The sequence below is a fragment of the Pimephales promelas genome, chromosome 23 (genome assembly GCF_988280905.1).
Source record: "Pimephales promelas chromosome 23, fPimPro1.hap1.1, whole genome shotgun sequence".
Lineage (NCBI taxonomy): Eukaryota > Metazoa > Chordata > Actinopteri > Cypriniformes > Leuciscidae > Pimephales > Pimephales promelas.
Genome location: NC_142791.1, coordinates 7,869,125 through 7,891,398, shown reverse-complemented (window position 1 = coordinate 7,891,398; position 22,274 = coordinate 7,869,125). Strand labels below are relative to the sequence as shown.

Below are 22,274 nucleotides of genomic sequence, written 5' to 3'. Positions count from 1 at the left end.
GGTCATTGAATGGGTTAAGTTACAATAACTAGACATGTTTACTATGGAAATTATGAAGAAATTGGTTTTATTTGCATGAGGACAATAAATGAAGGGGGAAATGTTAGAAAATGTTGCAAGCCAGACTCAAACTCATGTCAGCAACGTGCACTAGGGTAGCAGCTGAAAAAAAAAAAAAAACATTAGCCTATAATATATTCTTAAAACTGAAAAACATGTAAAAGTGAAACACTACTATTTAAAAGTTTATTTATTTTTTTCACATCTCCAATGTAGTTTTATTGGAAGATAAGATGACAAAAGGCACAAATTCACAGTAAAATAAATAAATAAAAACAAATAACATGATAAGGTGAGGTGAAAGAAAACAGATTCATATATATATTTTTGTATTTCTAGAATCATTGGGTTTAATTTCGACAACAAATTGTGAAATCTAACAATAACATATCTATGAGAAAGTCCAGTTTATCACAATCTGCCTCACATAATGGTAACAACTGTTCAATGTGGATAGTTCTTTTCATAAGCCAAAACCATTTGTTTTGCGTTAACATATGAACTGTACTTGCAGTCAAAGACCAACTTGGACTGATCAAGTTTCAATCGAGTCTCTTGAGAGAAGAATGGCAACCAAAACCCCCCAAAAAGGGCTTTTTCTCAAGCACACAGTTCATAAACATGGCTTCGTTCACAGTGTAAGCTTTGAAAGCAATTTGAAAGTGGGAGATTTCTACAGCTCACAGCAAAAATACAACAACAATCAATGAATGAAAACATATTTAGACACCATCCTGCCAAAGAGTAGCGGCGAGGGGCGGAGCCAGCGACAGTGATGGGCGGGGTTATCTGAAGATTCTGTTATAAACGGTTCAAATCACTTATAATCTAGTTTATAATTCCCTACACCAGCATAAAATGCAACAATTTGTTCAAATTTATCTTAAAAAAAGAGAACACAGTAACTTCACCCAGATAATATCCAGCCATTACTAAACTGCTAGCTCTGGTTGAGTTGATGGAAGGCTGTAGCCTGGTGGCAGGATAGTCTGAACTATATTTATAGTTATATATTTATATATTTATATATGTTATGTGTTCATCTACATTTATTTATATACTATATACAATTCAATACATAAATCCATACATCACTTTGATTAGACTCAGGACCAACACAGTTCTGGTGTATCGGTGGTTATATTATGATGGTAGCCTAAATGTTTACCTGCTTTCACTTCCTAAGAATTCGACATAATTCAATGGTTGTAACTGAATTTTGTCAGAGTGAATTTAGGTGTGACGATCTTACATCATGGGTCCTGAGCATTGGCTGAAAGAAACACAAGGATGTAAACCTTTTGTTTTAGTTACATGTTGGATGTCCCTCACGCGAAAACAAGAAACACTGAGAACTTCAAACGCACATACATCCATACACACATTACGTTACTAAGAAAAGACTGATTTAAAAACCTATACGCAACCCATTTCAACTTCCTTAGCCGATTCCATATCGATAAAACTAGGAGCAAATGGAAGTGAGAGTATATTTGCATTAAAGTCCTAGGACGCGACATTCTGAGGGGGTGGACTACACTCCTAAAGTCACTATCTCACATCATGTAGGCTATGTGTTGATTGGAAGGTTTTGTGAAAGGAGGTATTATTGCTAATATCTGGATAAAAGCACCTTTATCCTCATGATAAGTTATAAAAGGGGAAGTAAGAAAATCAATCCTTCAATAAAAAATAAAGGTGAGACAAGTATAAATAATACATTTATGAATATCCTCCTTGAGCACCACTTCTGGTATAGTGACAGAATAGTCAGGACAAGTAACGTTTTCTATAATAGCATTAAGAAGGTTTCAATAAATAAACCTTTTATGAAAAATGTCAAGGTTTAGCGGTACCTCTCTTTTCAATACGGTTGAGACACTGACTAAAGAGGGCGGAACCTGATGTTGTAAACCAATCAAAAACAGATGAGCGAGGGCGAGCTGCGCCTACTGTACACCTGTTCTTTTGTTAAAATAAATTAATTAATAAAATAAATGAATAAAATTCCAAGCAAAATAGCACATTGTCACACACAAGGCAATTATGCATGAGAAGAGAGGACAACAACAATACTTTTAACTTCTTATTTCAAGAATGTTATACTGTTTGATGTAGCAATGCTGAGCTGATTTCAATAAACTTTGCGTTAACATATGAACTGTATTTAACGTGACCAAGCAGCTGTCAGTCAAGACGAATCCACAATGCATGTTACAAATAAGGGTCAGGGTGAAGGGACTGTGAATGTGCACTACAGCAGGCTATACTATAAAGAGACACACTTGCAGCTTGGATCAGCTGCTAAATAAATGTAAAAGTGAGTAGAATAAAATGAAAACAGAGCAACAAAAACAACTCACTACTTGATTAAAACAAAACAGAAAAAAAAAACGTCTTGGTCCGCAGGAAAAAAATAAAATCACTTAAACCCTGTTTGTACACCTGTCACAATACTCCACTGCCAATAGATATTCTGAATATATATATATATATATATATATATATATATATATACAAATGTCATCTGCTTAACATTAAACACAATTCTTTTGAGCTCCAGATTTAAATATAATGGTTTGACATCATAAATGACGAACCGCTGATCGTCCCGTATAAAGTAGGTAGACTTCATAGAGTGGGCATGACTTTTGAACCAGACAAGTAATAGCTTATTTAACTAGTCAATGTGCTCCATTGTCAGACTGAAAGGAGGAAATGGAGGATACTCAGGACAAACGGCCACGAATAGGGCTGGATGAAGGACTGATTACGAATAAAAAGACATGTTTCTTTGATTTGATTGAGGGAAGAGATGCTGCTGGTCTCCAACCTAAACTGAGAGAGATTCAATGGCAGGAGAGAGAGAGAGAAAACAAGAGAATTCAATTACTTTAAAAGTTAAACACCACAGTTATGTTACTGATATGCTGCTTATGAAATACTGTCCAGTACTACTTTTAAACTGTGGTTTTTAAGAAAATAATAATTTTACTCAAAAATTAAGCATTAAATTTATTTAAAAAAAAAAAAAAAAAAAAAAAAAACATTATACAGCACAACTGGTTTCAACATTGATAATAATAATAAATGTTTATTGAGCTTAAAATCGGCATATTAGAATTATGTGACACTGAAGACTGGAGTAATGATGCTAAAAATTCAGCTTTTCATCACAGAAATACATTTCATTTTAAAATATATTAAAATAGAAAACAGTTATTTTTAAGTTTAATAATATTTCACAATATTAAATTATTTAACATATTTGTTTTATAAAATAAATGACAATAAGAGACCTCAACCCCAAACTGTAAGTTTAAAATAATGTACATGTACCATATCTAGATATCATGAATAAATGTTCGAAAATAAAAGGGATATTATTATTCCAGCATGTTACATTGTTATACATGAGAACGTCTCACAATGCATGTAAGCGGCATATTATCAATTTGAAAATACATTTTTTAAAAATGATTTTCATTTTGTTCAAGTCAAAATTGAGATTGTGGCTGTAATTACACCCGGCCCATGCATCACAATGGCAATGAAAGTTCAAGTGCAATGCACAGTGGAAGTATTCTAGGCATACACAAAATGTGCACACTCAACATACCATGTAAACTGCAACATAATGTTAGGATTATAGTATAATAGTGCAAACATGTCAGTTTACTGAGTCCATTTACTAGAAAATATGACATTATTTGTCCGTTCTAAATTGCTATGTTCGATAAATGACGTTAGGGGGCGATAAAGATCATGAATTACCATTATGAACAGCAGCAACCAGAAACACAGAGCAGCCTCAGTCTTCAAGAGCCACCATTCCTTTCACTGGATCCTTCACTCTCATCTGAAAGACAGCAATGGAGAAAGATGAAGGTGTGCTTACTAAGTGAATTACTCCTTGCGGAAGAGGAAGGGGCTAAATATTACATTCAGGAATTCACCCTGATTTGTCACAACTATTAACAGATTACGGAACGCTTGTGGGTATCGAGGAGGAGACACTGATTTCTGCGATAGTCCTTTTAAAGTGTGAGAAACTCAGGATGCAGCCAATACATGACGTCACTCATTCCCCGGACGGCACCTGAGAGCACTGAACTGTGACCCACTTCATTCTGCTGCCCCTTTTGTTCACAGCGACTGGACCTCATTATGACACTACATTCAATTATTCATCTGCCTTGTTACACGTTATTGTCGTAGTACTGTGGGAAAATGTGAGGCGGGCCAACAGAACATCAACAAAAACTCAATCTCACAACAAAGGAATTCCATTCTGAAAAATTCTACAACCAAAATATATCAGAGCAATTTGCTCATTAGGGTAACTGGATTTTATAGCGGACAAAGACAGTGTAAATGTAATTCTGCTGAAGGGCATCTCATCTGACCTCATCCAGTTGCCTCCTGGTTTCTTCCTCCATTCTGCGGATGTCATCCATGTTCAGCTCGATCCATTTATCAATCCAACAGAACAGCTGCCGGTGGAAATTAGTGAACAAGCGCTTCTCTTGCTGTTAAAGGAAGTAAGAGGTACAAAGTTCATTTTGGCAGGTGAATTTTGTGTAGTTCTAACTGTCCAAAAGTCCAAAAGATGCCATGAAATGCCTATTTAAAGTCAACATGAAATGGTGATCACAACCAATTTTACTTCCATAATAAGAATTTTTAAAAAGCTAGAAGGTTTATCAGGAATTGGAAAACATGCTTGTATTTAAGTTAGTGGTAACTGTAATTGTATGATGGTATTTGTATATGTGGAGAAAATAATTAAAAAAAACAGGGAGGTAATAATAAAAAATAATATTTGTAATATAATATATTATTATTATTATTATTTTATTATTATTATTATTATTATTCAAAGGTAATAATATTTGTATATGTGGAGAAAATAATAATAAAAAAATAAAACGGATTTCAATCCTACATTTCCATTCAAAAGTTTTGGGTCAGTATTCAGTATTATTTGATTAAAAAGAAAAAAAAAAGTAAAATAGTATATTGTATATAATATATTATAATATATTGTATATAATATAGTATATAAAAATAGTATATTGTTAAATATTAGTACGTTTTTTAAATTACTACATCGCTCAACAGTAATTTGAAAGTGATCGCAGTACCAGTTTTGGCCACAATCTTGCATATGGCTCCTTTAATATTTTTGTGGAAACAGTGATACATTGTTTTCAGGATTCTTTACTGAATAGGAAGTTCAAAAGAACAGCGTTTATTGGAATTAGAAATATTTTGCCACATTATAAATATCTTTACTAATACTTTCGATCAATTAAATAACTATTCTTACAAAATAAAAGTATTTCAAAAATCGTACTGACCCCGAAACCTTTCATTGGTAGTGCACAATGTGGTTTGGATCAGGTTGGTAAACATCAGATTTTGTGTGGTTTTTGACTTAAAATACAAGTAAGATAAAGCAAAGCCTATATGACAGGTGGAAAAAAACAGTGCCAAAAATATGTCCTTACATAAAATACGGTATGATACATTTTAATTTCAGGTTAATGAATCACATAATGTAGATGTTTCACACACTTACCTTTTGAATAAAGTTTTCCACTTTGTTTTGCAGGCCCCACCACTTGAACTTGACAGTAACCAGTTTGTAGGCACACATGTGTGGGCAGTCTGTCTTTTTAGGTAGTTCTTTCTACACAGATCCAAAATCCATTAAGCATCTTTTTCCACTCACACATCAAGCATGCATATTTACACAAATGTTATACCAGTACACAGTCATAAACGATGCTTATAGATACCTTCCAATCCGGACCAAGCGGCCCTCTTCCAGTTTTTACAGACTTAAACTTAGTGGGGTCTTCTTCTGGTTTATAGTCCTACAGAGAGATGACACTGATCATATTAGAATGTAACTGGAGAAGATAACTATTTTATCTAAGTGAAGCTCACCTTTGGCTCCACCTGACCCCGGTCTGCGATGTCTATGTACACCACATCTACCTTCTTCCAGGTGTCTGGGTCTAAACCGTGAACCTAGACAGATGAACGCAACATGCGTGTCAGGTTTTACACAAAACTGCGGCGTTCACACAAACATCATACATTACAATACTTACATTATCCTGCTGTCCCATGTCAGGTTTGTGCCACGTCTCGATCTTGATAAGGAAGTTTTCTTTCATATACTCATTCTAAGACAGAGATAATCAATGAACAAACAAACTGATAAAGCTATAATTGATCAACAGACTGCAAGGATGTGCATCCTCACTCCTTTCACTGCAGCTAAACTTACTATACATCTACATGTTTATTCTGTCATATAACAACAAGGTTGTACAAGAAAGAGTCCTAAGTGTGTGTATACTTGTGAGAAGTGCATACTTACAGTGATTACTGAAGTGATGCAGGACAGGCATTAGAAAAGAAAGATGATATAAATTAGACCATTTCTGTTCAAGAAAACAGCACGTCTCATTTAATAAGACCATTCCTAATTTTATTTTATCTCATCTTAGTCCATATAAATTCAACCTGGAACCAAAAACACTGCAAATAATATCCATATTATATTATACTGTTACGACCGTCTAGGGCTGGCCACAACATAAATAAATATGCGCTCACTCACAAAGGTAACGTTCAAAGAAATATAAATTTATTAACAAAAAAAAAAAGGAAAGAGAGAAAAAAAAATAACAAAGGGGTTAAATTCATGAGTGGACAAGGCCAAAATAACAAACAAAATTAACTAATTTTGTACCCTCTAAATTCCCTACAAAAAGAAAAAACAAGAAATAAATCATGCTTAAAGAAGCATGATTCTATTGTTGAAAGCTGGCTTGAATACACAATTGTAAATACTAAAAGTCTGCATTCAATTTAAACTAAGATGTATGTTATTGATCTTATTGCAAACATTTCATCCATTCATTTTTAGACATTTTTGACATCAAATTTCAACATGTCTTGATCTCGTATTTGAGCTTGATTTCTTTAACTTTACACTTTACACATATGAAGAGTTCAGATGCAAAAGCCTCTAAATGCCATTTGAAATTTTCTTCTTTAATGATGATTTTTATCAAACTTGTATATTTAAGTTCAGTAATTTCACTTAAATAACAATTAATAGGTAATTATCATTGCCATTTAAGTGAAATGACTGAACTTAAATATACAAGCTTGATAAAAATGATCATTCTAGAAGAAAATTTCAAATGGCACTTAGAGGCTTTTGCATCTGAACTCTTCACAAAACGTAAGAAAAGATCCCTCACTACTACAATTACATTGCAACTTTAAGATGTATTATTTCCTATTCTTACAAAGTATTAAGGTTGCCAACTTTTGCAGTGAATATTTGTGAAATTTCATATTGATTCCTGAAACAGATGTTTGCACCTTTCCTGTGAAGGAAATGTAGAAGCTGGAGCTAATTTATTACCACTGACACACTACAATGTTCATGTATATTGACATTGATAGATAGCTGTCTGGAAAACTTATTTATTTTCTAACAACTTACAGATTTAGAGGACAACTGGCCAAAAAGATTTCAGACAAATCATCCAATCAAATTATAAAAAAATGTATTACTACTCAGTATTTGCCATATCAATTTTTTACAGTTTATTCAAAAGCAAAACTTTAGCACTGCAACAAGATTTGGAAATATCTTGATGAACAGACTTCAGCAAATAGAGAGTCTGCCATGTATGTGGCTGTGCGAATGGTGTGAAGGGAATGTGTCAGCATAATCTCAGTTTCCTGTGCTGTAACCCCACTCCTTCTCTGCTCAAACAGTGAATTATTCAGTGCCCGAGAAACAGAGAGAAACAGATAGGATAATAACAAGAAAGCAAGAGGAACAAAGAGCACATGAAAAGAAATGTAAGCTTGTGCGTGTTTTACCTGTGCGACAGTATGGGTAGGCGTTCCAAGCTTTCTCATGAATGTTCAGCGCTGATGCTGGTGCAAGCATTCTTACAAACGATGGGACTTTACTGGAAAAGCAAAAATACAAATGAGATGTAGATTTTTATTTTATTTTATTTTTTTACAAATACCAATTTTAGCGCGAAATGTGTCTCTTTTTTTGTGTCTCCAACCAATTGCTCTGTTTGTTTGAGGAATTTAACCAGGGGCGTGTTTAAGTTCAAATAAATGGTGCGCAACGTTTTGCTACGGTTTCCGGATTTACGTCATGTTTCCTGGAAACGGCGTGCACTGGTGTGCAATGGGATTTGAGATACGTTTTCTCTTGTTTGGTGGGTGTGTCAGAACTGCAGTCCAATCAGAGATTGGACGAGTCCCTATGCAGACTGACTGTGTGATATGTATGTCCCACAACCTAAAACCAGAGGTTGCTTATTTTAGGCTTGTTTTTCTAGAAATGGTTCATTATGTTGGGCTTGTTTTTAGGCCAGATCACCAATTTTTCTAGAGAAACTAGGAAACTCTAAGTTGAGCATCTAACCTAACTTTTTAACCTAATATTTTGCTAAACCTCTGAAAGATCATACTGGTTACAGTATACTGTTAATTGGATTGATGAGAGGATATGTGAATAAGTTGAATCTGGTAAATTGACACTTATTTACACTGGGTGTGTAAGTGTGAGTACCTCTGCAGGTGGTAGATTTTGTGTGTGTATTGTCCCTTCTCGCCATCTTTCTCGTAGGGTTCGTTCTTCAACACCTCCACACCCTCTCCTCCACCTGTCTCGTTCTTACTGGCCTCCGCTACGGAGTACAGCTGCCCGACCTGATACTGTAAGACAGGAATCCATACATTCCACAGTCTGAGCTATATTTCAGTTATATTTGAACACTGTTGTATATTAATCCTGGTGTCTCCTCTCTCTCTCTCTCTCTCTCTCTCTCTCTCTCTCTCTCTCTCTCTCTCTCTCTCTCTCTCTCTCTCTCTCTCTCTCTCTCTCTCTCTCTCTTTGTGTGTGTGTTTCCCTCCTCTTCTGTTAATCTATGCTAAACAGATTGGTCAAAGAACAATGGCCTATTTCATATCTTAATCACATATAATCCTATAGAGAATATAGTTAGAATATAAACACACATATGCAATGCAGCACCATACCGAGTAAAAAATACAAAAAGACTTTGCAAATAAGCACAGGCAGATGAATGATAAGGGAATGCAAGTTTGCAGGCATTGAATGTGATTCAATAAAAATACAGCAAAATAACTGCAAGAAACATTTTGTGCACAACAAAAAAAAATTCATAGTCATATTCCTGAACAAAATGATTCTTTTGTTGAACTGGTTCTCTTTAATCCATACAGCACGACCAGTGTAGTCTGATAAGATCCTGAATGGATGACTACAAATGACTTAATGCATAGTTCAAAAATACATGTAAGCGGTTTGAATCCATCAGGGGTGCGTTTCCCATACAACAATGCAAATCGCTACTTAAAGGTGCAATCTGTAAGAATGACAACTAGAGGTTGAAATAGGTACTGCAGTTCAATTTCAAATATCGGATATTGTGTATTCAAATATCAAATATTGTGGTTTGATTGTGGTTTCATCATTGAATTAATCAACTAGCTAGTCACTACTGTTTTCCGAAACCATTTTGTCGCTAATTGGTCGTTTTGCATCAAAATCATATAATTATCATTAAAGTGCCATTAAAGGTGACACTAATGACGCTAATTTTCCATTTAAAGCAGATGATCTGCAAAAGATGCGCCATGCAACATTTCAGATTTTTTCAAGGGGGGTGGAGTTACAGTTCCAACATTTATCCACGTAATAGCCTCCAAACACTATTTCATAAAATATATTACTTTGTTTTCCAACTAGGGTCCCCTCTGCCATTCCATACAATAAATGTACAGCTTAATTATAAAACTGCATAGTAAATAAAAAAACAAAAACTTTTATAATATACACTTGGCACATGCCCCCAAATTTGAATGGTCATGACAATATAAAAAGAGAAAATCGGCAGATATTGTTTAGTAAAATAGGTCTAGTGTGAGGTAGATGTGTTAAACTGAGAGATTTAGTGTCCTGACACACATGCTCAATGTCTGCAGCCACCACTTAAGAGTCTGAGCTGAGCCAGCAGCAGAGATTCAGCCTAAAACACCTTCAGAATCTTAAACAGCCTGACTGTCTAAATGTGGATATTCATCCCTAAACATACAGTACCGCCTATCACACATAAGTGTATGTGTGAGAGACAACAGGAGAAAGAAAATGATGACACAGAGCAGATTGCCTATACCATTTATGGAATGAAAGATAGAGGAGAGAAATAGTGAAAAAAAATAGAGGGAGTGAAGGAGGTGACACGACAGACAGACAGATAGATGTGATTCTCTACATGCAGTGTCATCAGTCCTCTGCCAATCAGAGACTTCGTCTCTCCTCTCCTCCTCTCAACCAATCAGAGGCCAGTAGCAGTATGCGTCACTTTGCTGCACTCTATGAAAATCCAACCTACATCACACACTATCATCCCACTCACTCTACAGACTACACACACACAGCATCAGACGGCGTCTCATCTGCAGCGGATGTGCTATTTGTTGTACTTGTGTGCCATATATCTATTTTTAAAGTGACATTGCATAAAACTGTAATCTTTTTGAATGAACAGCATGTGATATGTGTAGATTATAAGAAAGTCTGGTTAAGCCCTGATTGTAGACCACTGATGGTGATGGACAGGCTAAAACATGTGAGCTCAGACTAATCGACAGGCTAACAGGCAGAAAGGATGTCTCACGCACCAGCATGCCTACACTGACAGACAGCTTATGGTGTTTGTGTGTGTATGATGCTAAACAAGGAAGTGAGGGAGTGTCACAAGGGGGCATAAACTGCCCAGCTGCCCCCTTAAGCAAGTAAGCTTTCTTAATCCATTATTCCCTGCTCAATGAATGGACTCCAGGAATAGTTCTTTTCCCTCTTGCTTTAAACAACAACAGTCTTTAAGGCTCCTGAAGGCAGATGAAGGATCAAGGCTTTAATTCATATGAGCTTATCTGACAAGAGCTGCTCTCAGCACTCAAAAGAATGTGCCAGTCATTGTCGTTTATTTGTATACGCAACCATAAAGACTAATAACCAGTGGTGATTCTGGGAATTTTATGAAGATTGGGGAGGTTACGGATGGCCTAAATTTGCAGCAAGAGGCCAAATCAATGTAATATCATGATATTTTGTTAGATTTTTTGTCATGATCAATCCTCCATTAAAAATAAAAATAAACATTGTAAGAGAAATAAAAAGAAATGGTTATTGTACTTTTAGTCGCATTATATGTTTATTTTAATTAGTCTTTATGAATGAGTTTGAATTATTCAGTAAAACAATTGGTTCAAAATGCTGATTCAAACAAATAAGTAATTGAATCATTCACTCAACTGATTCGTTAAGGGACAAAACAACACATGTTGCTGACTTCATTTTGGACTGTAACATATAGGCTAATCTAAAATACACTGACAATATTTGTCCTAAAATGTAAGTTACTCATGTTATTTTTAATGTAAGAGCGAGCGGCCATTTTTAACTAGAATGTGCAAAGCTTACACATTAGGTAAATAGGTTAACAGTTTACTGCACTTTGTTATTCTTCTAATTACTTAACTATTTATATATACTATTTTATTTATGTTGTATATTTCACAATTTACACAGCATTTAAAAATACTGAAGTGACAGTCAAACTAGGTATACTTTGCAAGATTATATTTATTTGGGCAAGAACAAAGTAATGTGTAAATGAATCAACCTTCATAAATTAAGTGACTTTCCTTAAAGGGACAGTACACCCAAACATTTTAATTCTTAATCATTTACTCACCTCAAATCATTCCAAACCCGTAAGACTTTCTTTTATCTTCAGAATTCAAATGAAGATTTTTAATGAAATGAAAAAACTGAAAAAAAAAAACTTGAAAAAACTTTAAAAAGTTGATAAATGAATTGAGTGATTTTGTCAAAAATTTTCCGAAGAGATTGCTTTATATGCAGAACAGATTCAATTTAAGCTTTTATTCACATAAGCATTCATCAACGAGCACAGCAGTTGTGGCAAACGAAAGCGGCATGTTCGCTTGACGTGCGAGAACCAATGAGGTTTTTTCTCGTGTGTTACGCAGCACGTTTGAGCTTCCACAAGAGGTCAAGCAGGTTCGGTTGAACTTCTCTTTATGTTCACCGATCAAAGTTTATCTATAAATAAAGGCCTTAAATTCAATCTGTTCATCATATAAAGTGATAGTGTCTTTTCAAAATATTTGGACTAAACCGCTTAATTCAAATGGATTAGTTTTATTATTTTTTATGGACTTTTTGAAAGAAAAAGTGGTAATTGCGTAACTGTCAATGGAGGGACAGAAATAGATCCGATAAAAATATATTTCAATAAAAAATATTTCAATAAAAATATCTTCATTTCTGAAGATAAACAAAAGTCTTATGGATTTTGAACAACATGAGGTTGAGTAATTAATGACAGAATTTACATTTTGGGGTGAACTATCCCTTTAAAGGATAGTTTTCAAGAAAAGGGGCACTCAAGCAGCCAGTCATATTTAGCTGATATCCCTTAATGCTAAGTATTTTAACAATAATTACTCTGACCGAAAATTGACTGATCGATTAAAATGATGATGAAAGAGTGATACTAGATATGTTCCCCCACCCTCGTTTCATTCAACTCAAGTTGAATCCAATCTGCTTAACATCCATTTAATTGTGCTGTCTTAATGAAATCAATGCAATTCAAAAGTCTTTTTAACCTTTTAAACTCCCACTGGGTACTAGGAGGAGGCTCTGGCTTGACAGGACTTATATTAAAATGTATCGTCCTAGACATATTTTATGTGACAGAACTAATTATACTGTAATCTAAATGGATCTTGGCTGTCAGTACTTTTTTTTCGGAATATGCTGAGGTATGTAAAAATCAGAGTAGATGAAAAGAGAGGCCTCACAAGGTTAAAGCGGCCCTTTAATTTGCTTGATGCAGCCCACAAAAAGGGTTTGTCCCCCAGGACAGATCCCACCAGCACATTTAGGTCCAAAGATACCAGATTACTAGAACATGATTTAAAGAGACATAAACAGCTGGAGGCAAGTAGTCTGAAAGCAGTTGAGGTGCTTTACTGCATGTGATAAGATGATTAATCATGTGACTGGATCTTAAAGGAGCAGTGTGTAATATTTGCAAAATCTGCCAAAACAGTGACCTCCATCATCCACAAAATAAATGATAGGTCAATGACATCAGAACTCGGAAGACTTGAGACTTTCCTAAGGGGTTTATAATGGATGTTATGTGTATAATTAAGCATGTGGTAAACATAACTTGACTAGACTTTGACGTTTTGTTCTTTTATGGCCTTATTTTACTTATAAATTGAAATCCCCGACTATAAATCCCAATCGGAAAATCTTGAAGGAACCTGCGGTGATTAAAAATTCCAGGTTCTGACATCATACCTGCACCACACCACTTCTTTTGCCAACCCAAACAACAGTGAAATTTGAATTTTATTTTCTTACAGATCACAAATGTGCATGAGGCTAGACGAGGAGAAAAGCTGAGAGAGAGAGAGAGGCAGAAGAAGTTGGTATCAGGTAACTCATTAGATATTCACGACCAGATCACTGAATAGAATGACACGCTAGGGGATCATGGGAAATGAGGAGACTGGGACATAGGGAATGCTCAGTCTGAATTGGGCAGAAGAAAGAATGAGAGACAGAGAGGAAGCAAAGTGTGAGAATTGCTGACCTCCAAAAGCACAGTTATTAATGCTGGCACACACTAAGAGAAGTGATGCATTAGTGGTTGTACACGGGGTGTGTGGTATCAAACAGCATGAGAGAAGAAAGATTCATCCTCTTGCTGAGATAAATGACTCACAAGTGACTGAACGACTGTGATCTGTGGCTTATTGCACATGGAGAGCATCACGAAACTACATCGTGACTCTTCTGCTGTCAAAAAGAGCTAAGACTGAGTCATCCGAACCTCAACACGTGTAAATCAGCGATTGATACCACACACACATAGCAAAACAATGTTTGAGATCAGTGGCATTACCAGCGTTCACAGCATGCTGTACAAACACACACACTGACTGTACACACTAAATTTGCACTTACCTCCTCCACAGAAATCGGTAGGATCACTCGACTGCAAAAGAGAAAGAAAAACAATTAAACAATAATGAGCATGTTTGCTTCATCATGTGGTTACATCTCTAAAATATTTCTAGAAATTATTGGGATGCTTTTTACTTCTGCCATTCTTTTGACAATTCCTTAGAAAAAAAATAGAACTACTATATGCAACATCCCCATATACTGTATATTGGTGTTTGTAAGATTTCTTTTAATGTTTTTGAAAGCTTTTAAAACTAAATATTTTTAGCTTTTAAATATTTGTGAAAAATATTACAACTGTTATACACACATATGTATATACACTCACCTAAAGGATTATTAGGAACACCAAACTAATTCTGTGTCTGACCCCCTTTCGCCTTTAGAACTGCCTTAATTCTACGTGGCATTGATTCAACAAGGTGCTGAACGCATTCTTTAGAAATGTTGGCCCATATAGATAGGATATCATCTTGCAGTTGATGGAGATTTGTGAGATGCAAATCCAGGGCACGAAGCTCCCGTTCCACCACATCCCAAAGATGCTCTATAGGGTTGAGATCTGGTGACTGTGGGGGCCATTTTAGTACAGTGAACTCATTCTCATGTTTAAGAAACCAATTTGAAATGATTCGAGCTTTGTGACATGGTGCATTATCCTGCTGGAAGTAGCCATCAGAGGATGGGTACATGGTGGCCATAAAGGGATGGAAATGGTCAGAAACAATGCTCAGGTAGGCCGTGGCATTTAAACGATGCCCAATTGGCACTAAAGTGTTCCAAGAAAACATCCCCCACACCATTACACCACCACCACCAGCCTTCACAGTGGTAACAAGGCATGATGGCTCCATGTTCTCATTCTGTTTACACCAAATTCTGACTCTACCATCTGAATGTCTCAACAGAAATCGAGACACATCAGTCCAGGCAACATTTTTCCAGTCCAATTTTAGTGTAGCTCTTGCAAATTGTAGCCTCTTTTACCTATTTGTATTGGAGATGAGTGGTACCCGGTGGGGTCTTCTGCTGTTGTAGCCCATCCGCCTCAAGGTTGTGTGTGTTGTGGCTTCACAAATGCTTTGCTGCATACCCCGGTTGTAACGAGTGGTTATTTCAGTCAAATTTGCTCTTCTATCAGCTTGAATCTGTTGGCCCATTCTCCTCTGACCTCTAGCATCAACAAGGCATTTTCGCCCACAGGACTGCCACATACTGGATGTTTTTCCCTGTTCACACCATTCTTTGTAAACCCTAGAAATGGTTTTGCATGAATTAAATCCCAGTAACTGATCAGATTGTGAAATACTCAGACCGGCCCGTCTGGCACCAACAACCATGCCACGCTCAAAATTGCTTAAATCACCTTTCTTTCCCATTCTGACATTCAGTTTGGAGTTCAGGAGATTGTCTTGACCAGGACCACACCCCTAAATGCATTGAAGGAACAGGTGTTCCTAAAAATTCTCTAGGTGAGTGTATATATATTCATTTATAATTTACTATCTTTTTGACTAGATTTTTGACAGTGGATTTGGTCACCAATAAAGATCAGAATAATTTTCAATGCACAGTAGAAAACAGTGTTTAGAAAAATCCCAATTGTGTTATATACCCTCCGTTTCAAGGCAATTTTTTAATGTAACAATTTTAAGTGTAACCATAACCATATTGTCATCAAACCATTTCAATTACAAATAATGTGCTAACTAGTTTTGATTTGGTATTGACTTTGAAGTACCTATTGCAATATATTATCGTCACACTATAGCAACACTCTTCCACATATTTAGCTTTTGTAACCGCACTTATTTCAGTCGTTGGTATAAGTAGCAGTGGGTTGTAATAGACAAGAAACGTACAGTTTTGTCTCTTCAACAAATGTTATATATAGTGGCCTAAAGTATCATAATACAAAATGAATATGTTCAAATAGCAAACCTAAGAGCATCTCCAATATCTGTGTACTGTTTCTGAATGGTTGTTGGCAGCATACCAAACTCTGTGCAGCTTGCATATATAATCAATACTTCTCAGGAGTAAGACAATACCACTACTGCACTCCATTCCAGCACAGCTCTCTCATTATTTGCCTTATGACATGAACGCACACACCTCAGGACTCTCTACATCAGACTAAAGAGGCAATCTCTAACCGGACGCATGAGCTTGTTAGGAGGTCCAGGACCACGTTTACCTTTGAAGTCTGCATGAAACGGAAGTTGAGATAGTCTTTTCCTATTGTGACACATATGTTAATGAATCGTTTTTTTTTTAACAAGATGGGGAAAATGATTTTATCGGAATGACTGTTGGATCGCTGTGGTTTGCTATAGAGTGCAATAGTCAGGTTGTGGAAATAAACTCCATTAATTTTCTCTATAAGGTAATTCATTTTTAATTATGACTTATAAAGCTTTCAAGACAAACCTACAGTGAGCTACAAGGTTGTTATTCAATGGTAGTAGGCCTATATGCTTTTGTTAAAGCTGTCAGCCTGCATTATTAGGGCAGAGCACCAATGGTGTGAGGACCCTATTGGAATTGCTCTGTTTATTTCAACTTATTTTTTTAATATTATCATGTTTAACATCAGCATATGTGGTAACAAACTATTTTACCCATGATTCTGTACAGAAAATTCTACCAATAAGAGTCTCGCTACAAGCAAAACATGCCAAAGGAGCTCTTAAGCTCAGCCCCTATTCAATATTCACCTTTGTATTTGTGTACGATTTTCAAAAACTTTTTTGCTTTAAATCAAAGTTTGCAAAGTTATGATTCACTTTGTTGCTGGATGAATAGGTTCTTACACTTTAAAGGTGTCATGAACTGCAATTTAATATATACTGTATATATATATATATATATATATAGCCTATATATAGAATATTCTCAGATATCCACTTATAATGTTATCAAGATTTTTACATTACAAAACATCCTAATTTAGAAGTAATACGCAATTTTTTTTTTTCCTGTTTTGAACCTCTCTTTCGAACACTCTGTTTTGATGGGTGTGCCGCATTCAATGTGATTGGGTAACAGTTTTGCGCATTGAAGTGAGTAAGTACTTGTAGTTACCACATTTATAATTGACAAAAGATGACTTACAGTGTTTCGTGTAAATGATATTATGAATGAATGTATTATTGTTTTTCACACTGTCGTTCATATAAGCTATTCATAGTTGATCCTATTTGATAAAGTAAAACACCTACACCTACATAGGCCTACATTTTCATTTGCATTAACCCGATAAATGCCGAAGCAAAGGGAAGAACAGCAAATCAAACTATTCAGTTCGACTGCGACGCAACAGTTTAAATACTCTCTGTACATATCAAATGATCTGTATCAGCCAAAGCAATAGTGACACATGGTAAAAACACTGTTACTCACACTTGAGTGTTGCGACATTACTGTCGGATCCAATGTAGTTGGCACTGCATCATCTTTTCTCTCTGAAAAGCCTGCGTCGAACTGTGCCTTGTATAAAAATGAATTTGCAGTAAAATGAAGCGAACAAACGAACTGTGTCTTACTGACACTACTATAACGTCAAGACAAGGCGATGTAGCTGTTGTGATAAAACGAATAAAGAAAACCAGTCACAGCAACAATCGTTCTCCCCTCTGCCATGTTTAGGGAACACCCAACTCGGGAACTTGGATATCAATATTTTCCCAGAGCTTCCCAGTGGTAAACACGAATTGAGAGGGGGTTCACGTGCACTTTTTAACTATAGGAAATTCGTATTTAAGATAATTCCGATAGCAAGTGAAGGCAGCACTACCAATGCACTACTAGCATACATTAATTGGTGGGCGGGGCTAAAGGGGCAATGATGTAGAAGTAGGCGTTGATCTTCTGCAGAGGCGGTCTTTCGTCACACTACATGGAAAAAATGCGACAAAATCCGAAACTAGTATATTTTCTAAGCTTGGTTTCAATGAAAGCATTTTTGGTCCAAAGAAGTTGAAACTTACAGGATATATTTATAGTACAATGACCTCTTATATGTCAAAAGATCAAGGAACATTAGATTTCTAAATTCATTATTTTAACAAAGACTTCTTTAAAAAAAAACACTCTATTGCTGTGATGTCATATGAGTGACAGGTTGTCCAGCCAGTAAACACATCATCAGAGAAGAGAAGAGACGTTGCCTCAAGGAAGTTATTTTGATTAAAGATTATAAGGCCACTTGAATTAAAATAAATAATGATGTGCACACATTTAAAAAAAATATACTAAAATGATAAAAAAAAAATACTAAAATGAACAGGTTGATTTTTCTTTATATAATTCTTTGTACATGATGGAAGATGTCCTGACCATATTTCAGATGCTTCATAAACTCAGTGTGAAGTCTCACCATTTATCAAACTCTGTGGTCGCACAGGTGTGTTTTACTGTTTTCTGTTAGCATCTGCTATAGCAAGAGTCACCTTGCCCTCCGGAGTGTGTCCTGAACAGGGACTATCGGTCACCATGGTGGTTTCGGTGTCTCATGTACTCGATGACACCCAGGCTACTTTCTGCATTATAAATGCCTTTGCCTGCATGGCTGCACTTCGCTGTATAAGACAGGCTTTCCTTATTGTTTCAGTAACAAGACAATCAAGTTTACAAATAGATTCTGAAATTCAATATTCAGATAAAAGGACAGCTTCTCTACTTTACTATAGCTAAAATAAACTGCATTCAGCCAGAGATGAGGACATAATAATGTGATATTTTAAATATGATGGTTTTATGTGTATTTAGGATACTTAAAAGCAATAAAATTAGCAGGAAAGAAAATGTCAAAATGAGTTAAGTCATTCATCAGTCGTCATTGCTACGTATATGTTGGACATTGTTAGTGAGACTAATTAAACTATAGTGAGAGTGTTTCAAGAGAGTTTATTTTCTAAAATCCCACAGGCCTGAAGTGATCACAGTAGAAGAAAAGCCCATATAATCTGTCAAATTGCCATGACGTTGAGGCACGAGTGACTAAAAAGGTATTTTAAGGCAGATAAGACCAGTAGACCCAGCAGACATGGTGTCTGGATCCTTGAGGTAAACTGGATCAGAGGAAAGTGAGTAAGAGACAGACACACAGAACAAGAGTTCACTGCTTTAGCTCGCATAGCCTACACAAACTTCTGATGTCTAATACAAGCACAAAAATCCTTAAATAGGTGGTTGATGTATAATATGTCCATGGATTATTTATAATATGTAATTTCCTATAATAAGTTTATCACCATTTTAACTTTCACAATTTTTAAGTCTTGTTTTTAATGGAATATTGATGTATTTATTATAAATGATTTATACGTGCACATCATTCTTTATTTATTTTTTAAATGTGCCCATGTGGCCTCGTAAACTTGAATCAAAATAACTTTTTGAAAATAACAAAATAATAATTTAGGCAACATCTCTTCTCATACTGTGACATCACAGCAATAGCATATGACAATAATCAAAAGCCCTGCTAATTCTCATTCGAAAAGACGTTTCATTTGGATAAATGTCACAATAGGCAAGAAAATCGCGACTGTCGATTTAAATCAACAAATATTCCATTAATCTCTCAAATATGAAGTCATAAAAGCTGCATAATAATGAAGCTTGCTTGAATTTTAAATATGACAGTAATCTAATCTGCATTAAATACATCTGATCAAAACTGAAACTCAAACCACATAACAAAATATGTGGTCTAATTCTTCACCTGCTGGTATTATTAGTGTTGAAAGTTATTTTTAGTGCATTATTGGAAAACATAAAGAACCACGTACGGCAAACCCTGAGGGACCTGAGGTGTACAAGCATCCACTTCAGAGCCAAGAGAGCCTGCTCCTCTGAATAAACGTGCACATTTTTATTATTTGGTTGTTATTGTGGTATGCTAGTTTCCAAAACATGAACATTTTAACTATATTTCATGATTCTTTTAACCAACCAAGCTACATGCTGCATTTTTTTTTTTTTTTTTAATAGAAAAGACATTTCGTTCTCTTCGGAGCCCTCTCTGTTTCTCAAAACCTCCTTGACGTAGATGAAAGTGACGTCAGAGAGATGCCGGTGTATGACAGATGATGATAATGCAGCGTCGCGTGACGCGTCGTTACACGCGTCGCGTTGTAGGGATTCAGCTCGTGTCTGAGTCATCCCAAAGACGTGTGTGTGCACTTTCCTGCACGAAAGAACACCTCGACAGCGGAATTTAAGAGAAAGAGGTATTTCAGAAGGACAAACATTAGGAGAAACATGATGTGCACTGCGCTTAATTAAACCCATGTTCTTTTTCAATTGATTTTAAAGCCTATAGCCTTCCCTGCTGAGAGGAAAAAAGATGGTTTGCTTGTGTCAACTGGTCAACAACTCCTAGTTTAACCAGATTAACGTGCCCGTCCCTAAGTTTACACAGTATAATCATAGAAGTTTACTCAGAAATGCAAACGCACGCGAACAGAATTCGGCGTTGCACGAGTAACCATAGCAACAGCTGATCCCTATGTAAATCGTCATAACAAAATCACTGTCGTGTTTTACACTTTTTACAGTGATTTTAGCCTACATCTCATAAATGCATAGCCAAATCGACAGTTTATTGAAAACGTCTTTACGATGGTTTGACGATAGGGGCGCCAAAACAAACCCGGCTCCCAGAAAATTACTGACAGATGTTGTTTTAAAGTCATTGAACATTTCACACACTAAGTTAACCAAAACCCATCTAAAACCAACAAACAGATTTTTTTTTTTTTTTCACCAGGGACATGTCATGGCAGACCCACTGCAACAGTTTTGAGATGAAAAGAGAGCCTCATATGGTTTCAGTGACCTTTCTGGTGGTGCCTTCTGTTTGTGGGCAGATAAAGGTTATTAATATTTCAAAGGTGAATGACGGGGGAGGTTTGGAGTAGCCTATTATCAAGTTATTTAGTCGCGCGGTTCAATGAAACATATGCGCAAGGCATAGAAAGGCGCAAGGTGAACGGATCCAGTTGTTCTGATATGGCATAGGCCTATCGCATTCGCATAGCCACATGGTGTTGAATGAACGGGATATTTCTGAAAGTATTAGTATAAAATCTATACACAGGGGCCATTTAATATCGGAACGCGGTGTGCGGTCTGTTTCACCTTCACAAGCGTAGGCTATCAATAACAATTAAACCCACTCGATGAGATATTTCTTCCAAAAATCCTCCAAAAAGCGTTTAATTGATGATATTAATTATCTAGGTAAAACGTTTTAATTGCACCAGCCAAAGCAATAGGCTATAGGCTACGTTTTAAACACATATAAAGTATATTGTAGGTCAAGGTAATATGACAAAGCCATTAGTAGCCTATATTAAATTCCTTAAAAATGATTGCGATCAAGGGCTTTAAATGTGAACTGTCAGAAAGTCAAGTTTACAATGTCGCCACGGCCTCTGGTAGGCTACCTGCGCTGCGTGAACAGACAGAGGATGCTCTCATTAGGCTACAATCAGATCAAAAATAACGCTGCACTTACAATTCTTTAATGAGCATTTTCTCCGGTGCTTTATGCCTTTCAGCGATTACGTCGTTTTGCACCTGGATGAATCCAAATTGGTGTCGAGTCCTGCGTTAGTCCCGGTGTCTCGGTCTACCCCACCTCACCCGCTTCTATGTCATTCTAAGGACCGTTTTTCTATTTCCCACAGATTCACTTCCTGATCAGGGCCGAGGGGGGCGTTAACAACAACCCCTGAGTCCGTGACATAGGAGTGATGTCGTCATAGAGGAGGGGGTAATCGTGGTAAGCTTTAATTTTATTTTTTTGTCTTTGTTTTACGGGGACAACCGTTGATGGGTGGTCTGACTTCAAAGTGGGCGCTTTTGTGATGTAACAGCTGGTGGTCGCATAGTGGTCTATATAGCAGTCAAATTACAATCTGTCACAATTATGTAACGATAAACTGGTGCAGTCTATTTATAGCACATCTGGAGTCAGATCCCACCATCCGATTATTTTCATAGTTCTGATTTGCCCTCCACTGATGCATTTCTCAAATCACATAGT

At 36.1% G+C, this 22,274-nt stretch overlaps 1 protein-coding gene across 1 annotated transcript; it reads right to left on the bottom strand.

The window, feature by feature from the left end:
- Positions 1–232: 232 nt before the first annotated feature.
- Positions 233–21,948, bottom strand: pitpnab (phosphatidylinositol transfer protein, alpha b). Its single transcript, XM_039676904.2, has 12 exons — positions 21,744–21,948; positions 14,219–14,249; positions 8,690–8,835; positions 7,978–8,069; positions 6,452–6,459; positions 6,180–6,254; positions 6,013–6,096; positions 5,862–5,939; positions 5,642–5,752; positions 4,467–4,589; positions 3,835–3,919; positions 233–2,898 (listed from the first exon to the last, which is right to left on the bottom strand). Exons 1-11 carry the CDS (start codon positions 21,758–21,760, stop codon positions 3,872–3,874), a joined length of 813 nt encoding a protein of 270 aa, XP_039532838.1. The 5' UTR covers positions 21,761–21,948; the 3' UTR covers positions 233–2,898; positions 3,835–3,871.
- Between the last annotated feature and the right edge of the window lie 326 nt (positions 21,949–22,274).

What these genes read in the sequence shown, in the direction of transcription:
- pitpnab (XM_039676904.2), bottom strand. An exon ending in TACCGATTTCTGTGGAGGAG is followed by an intron (nt 8,836 to 14,218) that starts GTAAGTGCAAAT and finishes CCTGTCTTACAG; the next exon opens with TATCAGGTCGGGCAGCTGTA. An exon ending in ACATGGGACAGCAGGATAAT is followed by an intron (nt 6,097 to 6,179) that starts GTAAGTATTGTA and finishes TCATCTGTCTAG; the next exon opens with GTTCACGGTTTAGACCCAGA.